The sequence below is a fragment of the Chenopodium album genome, chromosome 3 (genome assembly GCF_948465745.1).
Source record: "Chenopodium album chromosome 3, dcCheAlbu1.1, whole genome shotgun sequence".
Classification (NCBI taxonomy): Eukaryota; Viridiplantae; Streptophyta; class Magnoliopsida; order Caryophyllales; family Amaranthaceae; genus Chenopodium; species Chenopodium album.
In genome coordinates, this window is record NC_137836.1 from 72,372,553 (window position 1) to 72,387,351 (window position 14,799).

At 33.9% G+C, this 14,799-nt stretch overlaps 2 protein-coding genes across 3 annotated transcripts; both read right to left on the reverse strand.

The window, feature by feature from the left end:
* Positions 1-1,047: 1,047 nt before the first annotated feature.
* Positions 1,048-9,173, reverse strand: LOC145624154 (phenylacetaldehyde synthase-like). Of its 2 annotated transcripts, XM_081677122.1 has the most exons (14): positions 8,807-9,173; positions 8,429-8,552; positions 5,287-5,359; positions 4,968-5,198; positions 4,632-4,795; positions 3,983-4,123; positions 3,417-3,476; positions 3,108-3,272; positions 2,944-3,000; positions 2,629-2,693; positions 2,296-2,419; positions 1,881-2,018; positions 1,596-1,743; positions 1,048-1,480 (listed from the first exon to the last, which is right to left on the reverse strand). In XM_081677122.1, coding segments are annotated over exons 1-14 (1,503 nt in total). In that variant the 5' UTR covers positions 8,809-9,173; the 3' UTR covers positions 1,048-1,469. The 2 variants fall into 2 exon arrangements, with proteins under 2 accessions (XP_081533248.1, XP_081533247.1); XM_081677121.1 differs by lacking the exon at positions 8,807-9,173 and having other exon boundaries at positions 8,429-8,761.
* Positions 9,174-12,361: 3,188 nt separating this feature from the next.
* LOC145625322 (uncharacterized) lies at positions 12,362-13,555 on the reverse strand. The gene has a single exon (XM_081678380.1). The coding sequence runs from the start codon at positions 13,553-13,555 to the stop codon at positions 12,362-12,364; it is 1,194 nt and encodes a 397-aa protein (XP_081534506.1).
* Positions 13,556-14,799: the final 1,244 nt, after the last annotated feature.

Below are 14,799 nucleotides of genomic sequence, written 5' to 3' on the forward strand. Positions count from 1 at the left end.
TGAATAAATATTCTAGTGTTGGAGTAGATAGGCATTTGGAAATGTATTTGTTATGGACTTATGACATTATTTTTTATATGCTTATGCATAATATATAAGAGTCAAACTTGTATACTACGTATGTAGAAAAAGTATTATAATATATACTTCGTATAAGTTATTGCAATCTATATATAAATCAAGACTTTTGTTTAAGTTAGAATTATCCATCTCTTATTAGCTATTACAGAGATGTAGTAGTTGAAATTTAGAAAGTTGGAACAAATGAACAACATTTACAATAGTTGTGACTTGTGAGTTTAGGAGTAGATATATATATATGTAAGAGAGCCACAAATACGAGGTGAGAATCAATCGTGAAATCTTCGAAAATCGGGAGAAAAACTCTAACCACTTAAGCTATCCCTCACTCTCATGGATAGAGGGATATCCATCTTGGAAGAGTCAAAAACTTCGTACTCCCTTTATGTTGCATTAATTAACAACTTTTATGATGAGATGGTATGTAGACAATGAAGTAATTAGATGAGATATAATAAATCACCTCTGACGTGTGCCAACTCATGAGGCTAGTCGTATAGTATGGTGTTGAATTATCAAAAGTTCAAAAGTGGCTTCTTTCAATAGGAACTGAAGGGTAAAAGTGCCAAATATTGTTCTGACCAATCCGATTTGAATTTTTTTTTATTCAGATTTCTACTTGCATATAGAGAAATAATTTAGTATAACTCAACTTTAAAATAGACTCAACCTAATCGAACTTGATCCAAATACACGAATTGACACCTCTAGTAGTATTGGCTATGTAGATGCACTTCAATAATCTACATACTGAAAATATGTGGACTAAGGTCATGTTATATACAAAATACTCCATGTATAGTAGAAGAGGGGAGATAAAGGAATCCCAACCCCAAACACCATTATTTGATTGGATTTGAACCCCAAACCTCTAGGATATCAGGTAAGAAATAACAATTAACATGTTGTTGGTTGTATATAGCTTTCAATAGAGTTTTATAATTTTTTATTGTTTGTCCCACATGGTAATAGTAGGAAGATACTTTTTTTAATAAATCAAAAGTGCTAATAATACATTTATAGATTTAATACTACATGAATTGGATTGAGCCCTTTAATTGGGCTAGCTTGGGTGTGTGCTAGCATTTTGGGCTGTAGAAGTGATGTTTGCTTGTATGTTTTTGCCGCGAAAAAAAAAATGTATACAACTTGAAAAACATCAGTCTAATAGGGATACAATTAGTTATCCTAAAGAGCTATTTACCAAATTAAAGTGGTAACCATCAATCTTTTAAAAATTTGGGTACATTATACACTATGTGGTCTATCATCCTGGGATTGTTGATCAAATCTGATAATTGAGGTACAACTTGAAAGGCTTTGAGTAAGATCGCTAAAACAAATTCCCATGGCGCATATGTTGCCTCTAGTCCATTATAGAATTCGCGCTAGACAGAACCTGTGCAGGAAAAGCAACAGCTCAAAGGCTCAGCTAGACAAACAAGTCCTATGACGACTTGAACATATGAAAGAAATAATAATGAAACACATCAAAGTAATATATAATGGCATACCATTTGAGTAAATTTGGATGCCATTTTTATATGGCTTCAACAAGGCGGTGGCCTTTTCTTGCAAGACCTCCCATGCTATATCGATATGCCTCTCTTCCGTAAGTGGAGCTCCCACAGCCAAGCGTAATACATACTTGCCTGACAGAACCTATATTTTTGAAGAGCAGTATGATTAGGAGCTTTGTCAATAATGCTACCATTACGTCTGACTAATTATGCAACTTAATAAATTTCCTAAATAATCTTAACAAGTTATTTGTAGAATAAAGTATGGCATATACATACTGTGTGAGAAATGAACATCTTTCCAGTAGAGTTGACGGCTTCTAAGAGCTCACGATTGAGCTTATCACACTGGTTTTCGTCTTTGGCAGGATGCAGCAACCGGAAACACAGTAATGCAAACTTTCTAGGAGTAATCACCTGCCCAACCGAGTTTTTAAGTTATGTCGAAAAGCATAATAGAGAAGGCACGAAATCAATAATGTAACAAAAGGATCTGTAGTTGATACAAAACACAGTTATAAATTAACTGACAAGCATGCAGAAGCACACATGATATTGAGGTGAAACTATGAAAACAGGAGAAATTTCAATTAGTCAAAATATGATTATCATCATTCATCAAGCCCTGCTCTACAATGCCACAACCAGCATCACAGAAAGAAAGAAAAGCGAGCCACTTGGTGTAAAAGATTACCTCAAATCTCAAATCTTGACGAACAAGATCTTCAAACCGTTTTGCCAATGCTATATGATTTCTAATATATGATTGCAGACCTTCTTGGCCATATAGCCGCATTACCATCCAAAGTTTTAAGGATCTGCAAGATACTAATCATTACTGTTATGAAGCAAAGTGAATCAGACATCAATTGAAGTGCTTAACTGCAGATTATGATGCAATTATTCTTGTAGAGACGAGATGCAAGAAATAGTAATTAGAGTAAAGCATCATTGATTTATGTAAACTCTATTACCTGACATACATATCTCATACAAGAATGGCTCATAATGAATGTTTTAGGCTAACCTGAATCGACGACCAAGAGGAATTTGCCAGTCTTTGTAATCCACAACTGTATTTGCTTCTGAAGCCTGGTAACCAGTTAGTATTTGTCAGAGAAAGAAAATCATATGCAAAGGAGATCCTCAGTTGAGATTTCTAGTTAATTATAAGCCAGAAATTTAAACAACTAATGCCCCAAAATGAAGGTGAACATCAAACTTTCAGAAAAATCTTGCTGACACTTTTCATGCAGCAGAACAGCCCCATCATACAGCTATGACATAATTGACATACTCCGATACAGAGTCAAGCAGATAAATATGCAACGCGAGAGCTTACTTTGTTTCTCAAATACTCTGGATAAGTGGACAAGGATTCAATCAGAGCGCTTCTGTCCTGTAAACATGAAACATTGTAAGACCAAAAGAGTTGAAAAGATACATACAGTGACAAATTTAATGAGGTAAGCAGATATATATGCAAATATATATGAGCTGACATACTCTAATCCAAAGAGCTGAGCAATCAAAATTTGTAAGGAGCCATTTATGTGCATTCATACAAAATGAGTCAGCTTCTTCAACGCCATCAAGATAGTGGCGAAATTCAGGACATATACAAGCACTTCCAGCGTAGGCACCATCAATATGAAACCAAATTCCATTACTCTGTCGACATTTTAAACAAGAAAGTCTTCTTAAGATACTAAAGATTAGAACAAGCCTAGTAAATTGTTATTATTATGAACTCCTGTACCCATTTCAAACTCTGAGAATTACTGGTTAGTCATTAGTATTTAGCTGATTACATACCTTAGCAATCTTTCCTAGAGCAAGCAATGGATCAACTGCAGTTGACGAGGTTGTCCCAATCTGCAAGCAATCATAATGCTTATTAGTCTTGTTAGATTTCAAAATTACCTTTGGTATCACTCCCGGTATTCCAATGATCATTACAGCACACGAAATACTTGCAGAAACGAGTCAGTTGCTTAAGGTAAGTCCACCAATAGTAATACAAACATTATCATATTTCTTAGTCAATCTGGTGAAACTTTAGAGTCCTACTCATTTGGTTACTGTTTTGATGCCAACCTTGGTATGGATTTTAGGAACTATTACTCCGGCCTAGATCTCACGCCGCCCTGGATATATGAGCTTACAGTATTTTACTGGTCTTAAAATTAACATTTGCTGTGCAAGTATTTTAAAGATTATACTTTGTAGTTGTTTAAGCAATTCTAGATAATAGTCGGACTAAATCACTTAGAAAAGAGTTGGAAACTAGAAGAAAAGTGGAATTCTCGCGTCTCACTAAAACAGCAAACAAAATCAGGATTGATATGAGGTATCAGAGTAATAAGGATTGTTATTCTTACAGTAGCACATAAGAAAAGAGGTATGAGACCAGAAGCAACATCATGTGATACCGCTTCAGAAAGTACTTCAGGACAAAGAGCATATTCACTTGATGAATCCGTCTTCAAAATTCTGATGTTCTCAGGATATATTCCTGCAATCTTATGTCATACAGAAAAGACAGAACATCAGAATCAAGAATCAAACAAGTCTTACAAACGCAAAACTTTTAGTAACATTGTCAACTTTCTTCTTCACCATACTCGAACTTGGGTACTTGTGTTACATTAGGCAAATAGGCAAGACTTGTGTATTTCATGTGAAGGATCCAAGTAACATAGCTATGTATTCAACTATTCTATAAACATGATCTTATGTTAGCTGTTAGCATACCGTGATTGAAACATTGACCCTTAAGATTCCAACAGACAAAATTCAAAATGTATTGGCAATTCAAAGCATTCTTATTGCTAAATAAATTTGTTTCATAAGTTCTGATAATTAATCTCATTCTAAAAGGTTCATCTTTTCACCTACTTCCCCTGTTTTTCATTCTCGAAGTAGAATATATTCACTGATCACATGTAGAAACAATTCGAAACCCTGAGCACATGACTTCAGACTAAATGACAGAAAGATGAGGATAAGAAAGAGTCAGTTACCAAATACCTGACAACCTTTCTTTACAGAAGCATGAGTTTGATCAGCAGTATAAACAACTAGTTTCCCCAAAGAATCTTTTCCTACTTTCTTCAACATCCGATCACGCGCAGCCACTAATGCAACCAGAACTGCTTCACTGGCAGTTCCCTGTATGACACCACCGCCTTTTCCTGCAATATCATTGGAAGCATCAGTTTTCATTGCACCCCACTTTCATGTACAATATTGATGTCACGTTCTTTAGATGGCCGTGTCTGACACTTGAACACGTATCTGAGTTCAACACCTCCAGACGCGTCTCAGTTACATAGCATGTAACAGCACTGCATCAGTCAGACTTACCTGAAGAAAGGAAGGCATCAGGTAGTTTAAGCAATTTAGCAAGCCAATCTAGAACAATCACTTCGAGTTCTGTTGCTGCAGGACAGGTAACCCAGCTAAAGCCAACAATGTTGACACCAGCACTAAGCATTTCCCCCAGGAATCCGGCGATACTGCTGTTAGAAGGGAAGTACGCGAAATAGCCAGGGCTTTGCCAATGTGTTACCCCTTGAAATATCTTTGATTTTATATCTGCAGGATATATACGACTCAAAATTTGTCGATTATGATTTAAAAAACATAAGACAGTCTAAAAATGGAGCTGAAATAATGGCCTAACCATTGAGAACATCTTGTAAGGATTCCGGTTGAACAGGTGGAGAGTCCGGTACAAGCTCACGAAGATACCCTGGCTGCATTTCACAGAGAATGCCATGTTGACGAGTTATATATTGATTGGATACGTGGGATATTATGTACATAAATCCATTAGTCTAGCTGAATCGTGCAAGGTCACAATAATCATCTACTACGACATGATACGAGGACTAAAATGAAGACGAAGATGAACAGATAAGATATCACCAACATTCCAAGAACAAATTGGCTTAAAATTTCTCGTTTCATATTATCCTAAGTATTACTTAGGAAAAATGCACTACAATTTGTTGGTTTTATATACGTCAATTCATTATTACTTGTTAGTTTTATAAATTAATGCAATAACAACAATGACTAACACCTAAACCTGTAACCTCATTGATGTCCTTGAATATAGTTGATAAAAATTTAGGGAGTATCATTTTACTATTGTTTTAATTCGAAAATATTCAATCTTGAAATCCACTATAGATTTCAACTTTTAGGAACATGAGACTAGCTAGAACAGGTTAAATTTTAATATCAAATATATTACATTCATTTTGCTCATGACATATGACTGGCCTTGCCATGAACTCATAGGTAAGATAAGATAGTACATAAATTTTACGTTCATATGATTAAGTACTAATTATGCTAAAACCACAAAAAAATTCGAACAAAAAATGCACATAAGGCCATGTTGACTTACTTTAGATACATCCCAGTATACGATAGAAGTTTTATAAAGTCTTAGGGCCTGTTCTCTTACGTTGAAATTCAGTTCAGTTCAGTTCAGTTTAGTTCAGCTCAGTTCAGTTCAGTTCAGCTGAGTTCAGTCAATGAGAACAAGCCCTTAGTTGAATCTATGCAAGAAATTTGAAAAATGCTACATCACCAATAGTGGTAATTAAGTACTAAGTAGTGGAATAGTGGGGACTAGGGAGTAGTAGTTTCAGTGATGAAGCCGTAACCAGGCCACTTAAACTGAATAAAGCTGTACTGTGAGTCTGTGACATTTAATTAGAGCAATCATAAAATTTTCAAGTCATGATTTATGACTCCCTTTCATTTCTGATTAATTGCAACATTGTTTTCCTTTATAAAGTATTGTACTCGTATTTGTTTGTTATTAATTGCAACCATTCTTTATTTGATAGAGCCCATTGTCGTGTAACTCGTGTTAGCTCAACCCAACTATCTAAGTTATAGTGCCCCCTCTCCCTATCCAAACTCCGTACAATAATTCATACCCACGATAAAATATGGGACCACTGCCCACCTGAGCTCTACCACTTAAGATCACACATGAAATTCTTAGTTTATCTTGCACAAAGTATATACTACTTCCGTTAAATGTTATGTGCAACTTTTGGGTATTATTTGTGAGATATAAAATATTTCCAAGTTACACATAACATTTAACGGAGGTAGTATTTCTAAATAGGCAAAAACTAATGAAGGTCTAGGGGAATTGGTAAGATGCTAAAAAAAAAAAAACTATCATATTAAAATAAATATTAATAACACCGATCGACGCGTAATTATGACATACATTTCCAAATTAATACTCCGTATTACCTCCGTCCCCGAAAGAACGACCCATTTGGCTTAAAATTTTAGTCCCAAAAAGAATGACCCATTTGCATTAAAATTCCCACCAGTTTGCAATAATATTTGTGTAAAGTTAGGTTTTCCATTTATAATTTTGTTTCCCTATGCACTTTTATTACTTTATCTCTCTACTGGTACTTTTTTACAAACCCCACGTAAATTTATATTTTCTATATATTTTTACTTCTTTTTATTTAACTTACTTAATACCCGCAAAATCAACCCAAATGGGTCGTTCTTTCGGGGACGAAGGGAATACTATTTTTAGAAATATTTTTAATGTTCGTTAGCAAAATTCTATATTTAATGCACATATTACAAAAGACAGTTACAAGATTGCCCATTAATAATGTAAATATCCAAATGTTGCAATTGAAAGAAATCAAAGAATGGAGAATGTAAATGTCATATGGATGATAATAGAAGACAATTCAACGGATTGTGTAACATTTACATCATCAATCTAACTAAATTTAGGAGGTCATTTATTACTCACCAATCACTTGAAATGCAACATGTCAAGTAGATCAAGTTTTAAACAAAATTGTCATTCTCTATCTATCTTAATGCTCCACCTTCCAACAACTTCTTCCCAAAATATGTGACATTTCCCTTTGATGGCAAAACTTACATATCACAACTTATTACACCAAAAAGGAATATGAAGGAAATTATGAACATTGTTTTTTTTTTTTTTTTTTTTGACAAGAACTTATGAACATTGTTCTAGAAACGTTACTTTCATAAATTATATTATACAAGTACATTCTATCTAATACTACGAATATGGAATGAATTATATTATCCATGATCAAACTACAAAAGAATATCTTTTTCACCATTATGTTTCCCATTTTCACAATTATGTTTACTAATGGATTTTTTTTAATTTTTTTATTATTATTTTTAATCAAAATAAACGGAGTCTAACTGTTCACATAGAGCGAGAAAAATAATCAAAGTGCAATTTTTTAGCCACCCAACCACCTATCCCTCTCTTATTGTTACCTTTTTTTTTTTAAGGAATCTAATATTTTTACTTAATCACCCTTCAATTCAAAAGAATCATTAATTAGCCTTTATATATTTTTAATAATTTCGCTACATTTCAATATTAAACATGCATCCTATAGTCAAAATGGCGATACTACCTATAAAAAATAATAATAATAATAAATTATGAAGGAATAAATTTGTAACTTGGAAGTTACTGATTTATTGTTGCATGTATATAAAACCTATTTTCACTTAAATAAAACTATTTTTTTTTATACAATTATAGAAACACTTTCAATGTGAAGTCTAACTACTCCACTCACTATCCCCCTCCAAAAAAAATTAAAAAAATAAAAAATAAAATAAATAAATAAATAAAAAAGCATATGAAGGCTTAATTAATTTGTGTATCCTTACCTTAAAAAAAAAAAAAAAGTAATTTAAAAAATTGAAGTCCCCATAAATTAAATACATACGAGTAAGTGAAAATGACCGAAGAGGAAGAAATAAACCTGAACTTGGCTAAGCACGGGAAAGTTTTCAATGGTCTTGTAGTAATCAGCTACAAAATCCACCATTTGATGTCCATATTCTCTCAATTGCTCTGCATCCATGGCCTTCAACTTTTCTCCCTCCCTATTATTTATTTTCGTATCCATCACCAAAATCGCGCAATCAACAAAACCATATATGTCGTATTACACATTAATATACTAGTATTTCCGTAGATCAATGGCTAGAGATGATCAATGGTATTCTTTACAAATTTTACAAACGGGTTATGCAAGATATAAGCATTGTAACGATTAATACTAGCTACCTCCGTTCTTTTTTAATTGACAGGTCGGATTTTAACAAAGTATGTAGAGAAAGGAATAATAGGGACTTACATTTTAAATTGGTGGTGGACGCCTGGTCTTTTTACTTGTGATGGAATCGAAATTGATTGTGAGCGTTCTGACGCAGGAATACACTCACACCCTTGACACTTTATATAGCAAGAATTTTTTATTTTTTTTAAATATTTTTTAAAATTCTTTTTATACAGTATTTATTTTTATGAAAACGATTAAATAGCAACTTAACATCTAAAGTACCAACTAATCCGTTACTTGGTGTTACCAAGTCAACATGAATAAATAGTACGGAGTAATTATAATTGACAACCATAGCATATTTTTATAAGATCAAATACTTCTTTGATCCTCATCAAATGATCGCGAAAATTGAATAATACTTTGTAGTTTTTTTTTTTTTTTTTTTTTTTTTTTTTTTTTTTTTTTTTTGAAAGGATAATTATGTACTATGAAATACATGATATTAATTACAGTATATCAATAATATTATAACTTGGGAGAATGAACTATCGAAGATACAAAAAATGAGAAAGTGGGAAAAGGAAAAAGAGAGAAGAAAAAAAAAGGTCTCCAGTTGCTCGTGGGAAAAGAAGATTAAAAAGTGAGAAATAAAAGGCAAAAAATTACCAGTACTCCCGTATTTGTGATTTGTGAACATATATAATTACTCCGTATAAAATTGTCGTTAATGACATGAGAAACAAAATTATGCGTATAATTTACTGACTCTATTTTTTTATTATTTATAATAAAAGGGTATAAATTATTTATAAGAGATATAATATTTCTTTATTGTAAATAAATAAAGGCAGAGGTAGTATTTGCGTGTTTGATTGATGAAGCACACAGCCACACGGGTGCATTCTAATTGTAAAATAAATACTAATGACCGAGCAGTGTATAAATTGTAACCCGACTTCTGCCGTTATGTCTCATATCTTTCCATGGATGGATCGAATGGTTGACTTTTCTCATTGACTAATTATGATATTTGTAAATATACAGGACTAAAAGCTATCATGTCATGTCATCCTTAATATAGTATGTGACAATCCTTTAATGTATTTAACTATTTATGTACTCTCTTTGCTCCTTTATATTGTGGCTACTATGAGGTACAACTTACAACTAACCATACCATTAATTAACTCCAAAAAGGCTTGATTATCTTCTAGTAGTTTGGATGAGTCATTAGAGCATTGCCACTAGTGGGCATTTTTTTGGTTGCCCAATCTCTCTCTAACCACTTTCTCACTCCTCCTCCCCATGGGCATTTTCTTGGTCATTTTTATTCTACACCAATGGTCATAAATTATAATCCCCACCATTCTCTCTCCTATTTTTAACCCTATACCCCACCAATATTTATCTCTCCTACACATCATTAAATTTGTAATTTAGTATTTTTTAATTTTATTGTTAACAAAACTTTGTATTGATTAAATTATTTATGAATAGTACAATATTAATTATTTTTAATATTAATTTTTGCAAAATGTATTTTTTAATAAAATAATAATATTTATTCTTAACTAAAATTTTTTATTGATTAAATTATTTATGAGTACAATATTAATTATTTGTGTCATTATTTTATGTGAAATTTCATTTTTCATTAGTACAACATTAACGATTACAACATTGGAACATAATGATCGTACACCAATCATACAAACCAAATAAATTAACGATTACAAAACTATTTATTCATTACGACCGTATTTTTGCCAAATATGCTCAACTAAATCATCTTTCAAAGAAAAATGGGTTTGGCTATCACGCAGGGTAATTCTTCTTTGAATATACGCGTCAAAATCAACGTTTGGTGGTCGGCCAACGTCAAATTCGAAAGGCTCGTTGTTATTCACTGTGGCACTTGTACTCGGACCGGACCTTGCTCTATGAAGCTGAGGGCGATCTTCTTCGTAATACCTTCTCAAAACTTCGGCACGAGTGTAATTGTGTCGTTCATCCTCGACAATCATGTTGTGCATAATGATACAAGCTTTCATTATGTCGCTCAAAATGTCTTCGTCGAAAGCAAGTGAAGGTTTTCGTAATATGGCAAACCTAGCCTGTAGAACTCCAAACGCACGTTCAACGTCTTTCCGAGCTGCAGCTTGTTTATCTGCAAATAACTTGTCCTTTTGGAGTTGAGGATATGTGATACCTTGTATAAATGTTGCCCAGTTCGGATATATACCATCTGTTAAGTAGTATCCCATGTTGTACTCATGGCCGTTTACCATAAAACTAATTGGTGGTGCCCGACCTTTCAAAACATCGTCAAACACCGGAGAGCGGTATAGGACGTTCAGATCATTACAAGAGCCGGGTATTCCAAAAAATGCATGCCAAATCCACAAATCTTGATCCGCAACAGCTTCGAGGATAAGGGTTGCATTCTTGCTACGACCTGCGTATTGTGCTTTCCAAGCCATAGGACAGTTCTTCCACTCCCAGTGCATGCAGTCGATGCTACCGATCATGCCCGGGAATCCACGCATTTCATTTTGGTGAAGGATTCTCCTTAAATCTTCATCTGTTGGACTTCTTAAGTACTCGGCCTCAAAATGCTTGATCACCCCTTGAGTAAAATGTTGCATTGATTTTCTAGATGTTGTTTGACCCATGCGTATGTATTCATCTACGGCATCCGGAGCAACACCGTACGCTAACATTCTTATTGCAGCGGTGCATTTCTGCAGAGGTGATAAGCCAAGCCTACCAGCTGCATTCCTACGCTGCTGGAAGAACGGATCGCCCTCAACCACTTTATTCATAATCCGACAGAATAAAGGTTTGTGCATTCGAAATCGACGACGAAACTGATTTTCGGAATACACAGGATTTATTGCAAAGTAATCATTGTACAATTGCAAATGCCCTTTCTCCCTTTCTCTATCTCCCCTATGCTGCGGGACTGTTTCATCTTCATTTACAATTTCGGTCTCGGATGGAGGTGGTTGAGGAAGCATTATGTTAGGTAAGTGATTTGTGACAAATTCGTCAACTAGATTATCAAATTCCGCATATTGATCTGAATCAGAAGAATTTGAGCTTGAGGTTGAGCTTATGGAAAACATTTTTTGTGTTTGGTTTTTGAATGTTTTGGTGTTGTGGATCAATTTATGGATTTCACACCTTTAAATAGGAAATGTTATCAGTGCATGTCCTTCAACTGAGTGTGAACTGACTACTCAATGGTTGTATAAAACAAAAACTGCAATTGGACTTGACTACTCAATGGTTGTATAAAACAAAAACTGCAATTGGACTTGACTACTCAAGGGTTGTATAAAACAAAAACTGCAATTGGACTTGACTACTCAATGGTTGTATAAAACAAAAACTACAATTGGACTTGACTACTCAATGGTTGTATAAAACAAAAACTACAATTGGACTTGACTACTCAATGGTTGTATAAAACAAAAACTACAATTGGACTTCACTCATAAATGAACAAAATATATGAAAATGTAATATAATTTGATAAATTTTTGGAACATAATTAATAATAAAAATTAATTCATTGCAACATAAAATAAAGGGAATACTTGAAATCATAATGCATAATAAACTACTCTACTTTCCACCATACACTTCTTGAATTAGTTCCTCCTTCCACGCTTCTTCAGTTGGTGTAAGTGGCGTCGTTTTGGACATAATTGCTTGCAACATATCAAATTTCATCTTCTTCTCTTGTAATTCGACCTGTTTGTTTTTCCTCTTTTCCTTTTCCCTTTCAAGCTCCAACCTTTGCTGCCGTAAATTTGCCTCAAAGCTTCTTACTTCAGTACAAGCCTGTATCTGTTCACCAATACTTAAAATTGCACTATCATGAGCAATAGCTTTTCCCTTACGCTTAGCCTTTGCTTTTTTTACCCCGTCGGGTCTGGGTATACCTCCTGATGAAAACCCACCAACGGGAATATCTCCTTCAGCTTCACTGTCAGTTCTCGATCTCTTTCCACTTCCACTGCTATCCTCGGTGTCCCCTTCCGGACGCAGTTGACAATCCTGTCGTTCCTTTAGTGACAATGCCCATCTGAGTTTAGGCCTCCACTTTGGGTCATTCTTTATCATTTCCCAAGCGTGGGGAAAAACAAAATTGTGTGGTGGTTTGGCTGATATATGGAACAACTTCGAGGCCTTTTGAATTCGATCAACTTCGTTGTATCCACTTCCAGTTAACGGACCCGCTTCATCATAACAACTTGTCCATAACAGTACATCTGCCGCCATCCTTCTCCAACGGTTCTCCAAACTCTTCGCATTTCTGGGTGGTAGTATTTCTGGCTTCTTAGCTTGAACCATGTCGTACGCCGCAGATATTTGTCGCCAAAGTTCAGCTGCTTTCATGCCCGTACCCACTATCGCATTTCCACTGTATTTTAAATATAGCCCAATAAGAGCTTCATCTTCTGCGACTGACCAAATACGACTAGCTTTAGCGAGTTGTTGGTTGGAACCCACCCGCATTCTTTGAGTCGACGGAGGGTATTGAGGTGTCTCAGGCACATTTTCTTCTTGGCTATCATCGTACTGAGAGTTACTTCCTTGGTAGTAAGGAGGTGATTGTTCGTAATCAGTGTTTTCAGTTGGAATTTGTGGAGGTATTTCAAGTTGTGGAGGTATTTGTTGTTGTGGAGGATTTTGCAGAGAGGTGTTGCTCAATCTTTGTAGGAAAAGTTGGAATTGAGGTTGATTCATGAAATTCTCATCAAAATCATTACAAATTTGAGAAAGTATTGAGTAAAAGGGGTTATTGGGATCCATATTATTTTTTTTTTTTTTTGGATTATTTTCAAAAACTAACACAATAATAACAATAATAATAATAACTATTATAAAAATAATAATAATAATAATAATAATAATAATAATAGTAATAACAACAATAATAACGAACAAGAATAATAATATTAATAAGCTAAAATAATAACAATAATAATTATACTTCCAATAATAATAATAATAATAATAATAATATTTATTGTAATAATAATAATAATAATATTTATTTTAATAATAATAATAATGATAATAATAATAATAATAATACTAATATTAAAAGGATGACTAATTATGAGGGAGAAATTGAGAGAAAATGTAAATACAACAAATTTATGTGAATTTTGAAAATATGAAAATATAGGCAAAATGGGTCTCTATTTGTAGAGAATTTTTTTTTCTAGCCGTTGGTATATTTTTTTTTTAATTTTATAAGCACAAAATACCCGTTACAAAATTATTACTGTTGCAATTATCAGAAATTACGTGATTGGTCCAAATAACCTGACAGGACGCGTGGCAGCGCCTGATTGGGCGTGCTGACGCGCCTGTCAGGGCTGCCGATATTATTTTTTTTTGCTTTTCGAACCCTCAAAACGCAGCGTTTTGAGGTGAAGCAAAGCGTAAGCTTCCTCAAAACGCTGCGTTTTGAGGTGTGCTTAGCAAAAAAAAATTATTGTTGCAGCTTGCACGTGGGGCCCACTTCTTCTTGGTCAGTTTTTTAATTTTGCCCAAACTTTGATCAAAAACTGATTTGCCCATGGGCATTTCTCATTTTGACCATTGATGGAGAGTTATTTTTTTTTTGTATTAAAACCCAAAAAACACCCATGGGCATTTTTCTCCCCATTGGTGAGAGTGCTCTAATAGGACTTAGAAGACATTTCAAATGCCTAATGGTGAGCCGCGAAGAATATATCTCTTGAGTAAGTTTAGTCCCAAGTCTTAAGATTTGGGGGTGACATCATCATTTTGAATCTTAAGACTTATGTTTAAAACTTTTCTCATTTTTTTTTCTTAAATATCAAGCAAGTCTCAAATTGAGTCTTGAAATTTCAAAACTCAACTTAAGACTTGAGATTGGATCCACCTCATTGTTATTGTTATTGTTAGTGTTGTTGTTGTTGTTGTTGTTGTTGTTGTTGTTGTTGTTGTTGTTGTTGTTGTTGTTGTTGTTGTTGTTGTTGTTGTTGTTGTTGTTGTTGTTGTTGTTGTTGTTGTTGTTGTTG

Coding starts and splice junctions, on each gene's coding strand:
- LOC145624154 (XM_081677121.1), bottom strand. CDS start 8,575: ATGGATACGAAAATAAATAATAGGGAGGGAGAAAAGTTGAAGGCCATG. Junction 5,199..5,286: donor CTTACAAGATGTTCTCAATG/GTTAGGCCATTA, acceptor TATATCCTGCAG/ATATAAAATCAAAGATATTT. Junction 3,477..3,982: donor CTCTTTTCTTATGTGCTACT/GTAAGAATAACA, acceptor GATTGCTTGCAG/ATTGGGACAACCTCGTCAAC.
- LOC145625322 (XM_081678380.1), bottom strand. CDS start 13,555: ATGGATCCCAATAACCCCTTTTACTCAATACTTTCTCAAATTTGTAAT.